Consider the following 1,375-nt stretch of genomic DNA (forward strand, 5'->3'; position numbering starts at 1 on the left):
CAGTTAAACCTGCAATATGATAGCAGTATGGAGCCCGAGGGCCCTTCTACACTTAACTAAAACATGAGAGGAAACAGCTTTAAAAAAACCTGCTTGCTCATGGGTTTCAGTCCCCACCCTTCCATAACCCTGGGTTTTTCCTCAGGGTGTGGCTAAATGCCATGCTGATGGCATCTAGCAACCCTTTCCCTCCACACTTACTGGAGGGTGGGTGCCGACAGCACAGGCCTCTCTGCACAGTCCTCCTGATATTTGAAAATGACGCGGAACAATTGCTTCAAACTACAGGAAAGGAGATTCCACCTAAACATTAGGAAGAACTTCCTGACGGTGAGAGCCATTTTGTAGTGGAACTCTCTGCCCCAGCATGTGGTGGAGGCTCCTTCTTTGGAGGCTTTTAAGCAGAGGCTGGAAGACCATCTGTTGGGGGTGCTTTGAATGTGAAGGTTTCTGATTCCTATGCATTGGGGAGAAGCAGTGCTGCCTCTGTGAGCATGAAGGGCCCTCTGCTGCCACCTCTTTCTCATTCTCCTCCTTCAGCTGCAGTGCTGTGGTTGGGGGAGCTGGAGAAGCGGAGCACCAGCATGCTGCAGCTATGGGAAAAAAATGCGGGCAGAGCTGTGAGTGGATGGGCTGAGCCTGTTCTTGCCAGAGGGCAGCAAGGGGGTGGCGGGAAGGATCTGTGCTTCGGCACCATCCAGATGGTGGACTGCATGGAGCAGACTGGCAAGTATGTGCACTTCACCATCACGATCACTGACCAGTCAGAGATCGAATTCCACTGCCCCGAGGACAGCTGCTGGAATGCCTCCATCACCCTCATTTCAGGGAGGCGGAGGAGGCAGGGCCGAAGGAGGCAGTGGCATCACTTCTCTCAGATGGCCAGGTTAAGAACTGATGTCTTAAGATGACATAGTTATGAAGACAAGAAACACAATTTTGACTGCACTCTTTCCATGTAGAAATATTACTTTTTCATGCTGAAAAATATTTTGGTAGGGAGTAATGCTGTTTAAAATTTGATCATGACTTTTTAGAAACAGAATGGTCTGAATACCAGTGATAGCAGTCACTCTTGTCAACTGTATATACAAATAAATTGTGAATTTGCCTAACTACCAATATTCCAGTTTCTTATGGTACAATGTAAATACCTATTCAGTATTATTTCCAATGCAAGTCTCATTTCTACAGTCATATCAGACTTGCACTGCTAAAAGTGGTATCTCTCCCAAACTGTATTAACCAAAATTGTCATTTGACTGTGCCATTTCCTTTGATTTTTCCAAGCCACAGTATTAATTTTCCAGTTGCACCATGTTTTTCACGCTTACCCATTTTTGTCCAACCACATAACCAGCCACACAGCCTGTAT

At 46.5% G+C, this 1,375-nt stretch overlaps 1 protein-coding gene across 1 annotated transcript; it reads left to right on the forward strand.

Annotated features, from left to right (window-relative positions):
* Window positions 1-494: 494 nt before the first annotated feature.
* LOC132762199 (pleckstrin homology-like domain family A member 2) lies at window positions 495-911 on the forward strand. The gene has a single exon (XM_060755157.2). The coding sequence runs from the start codon at window positions 495-497 to the stop codon at window positions 909-911; it is 417 nt and encodes a 138-aa protein (XP_060611140.2).
* The last annotated feature ends 464 nt before the right edge of the window (window positions 912-1,375 follow it).

This window comes from Anolis sagrei, chromosome 1, assembly GCF_037176765.1.
Source record: "Anolis sagrei isolate rAnoSag1 chromosome 1, rAnoSag1.mat, whole genome shotgun sequence".
Lineage (NCBI taxonomy): Eukaryota > Metazoa > Chordata > Lepidosauria > Squamata > Dactyloidae > Anolis > Anolis sagrei.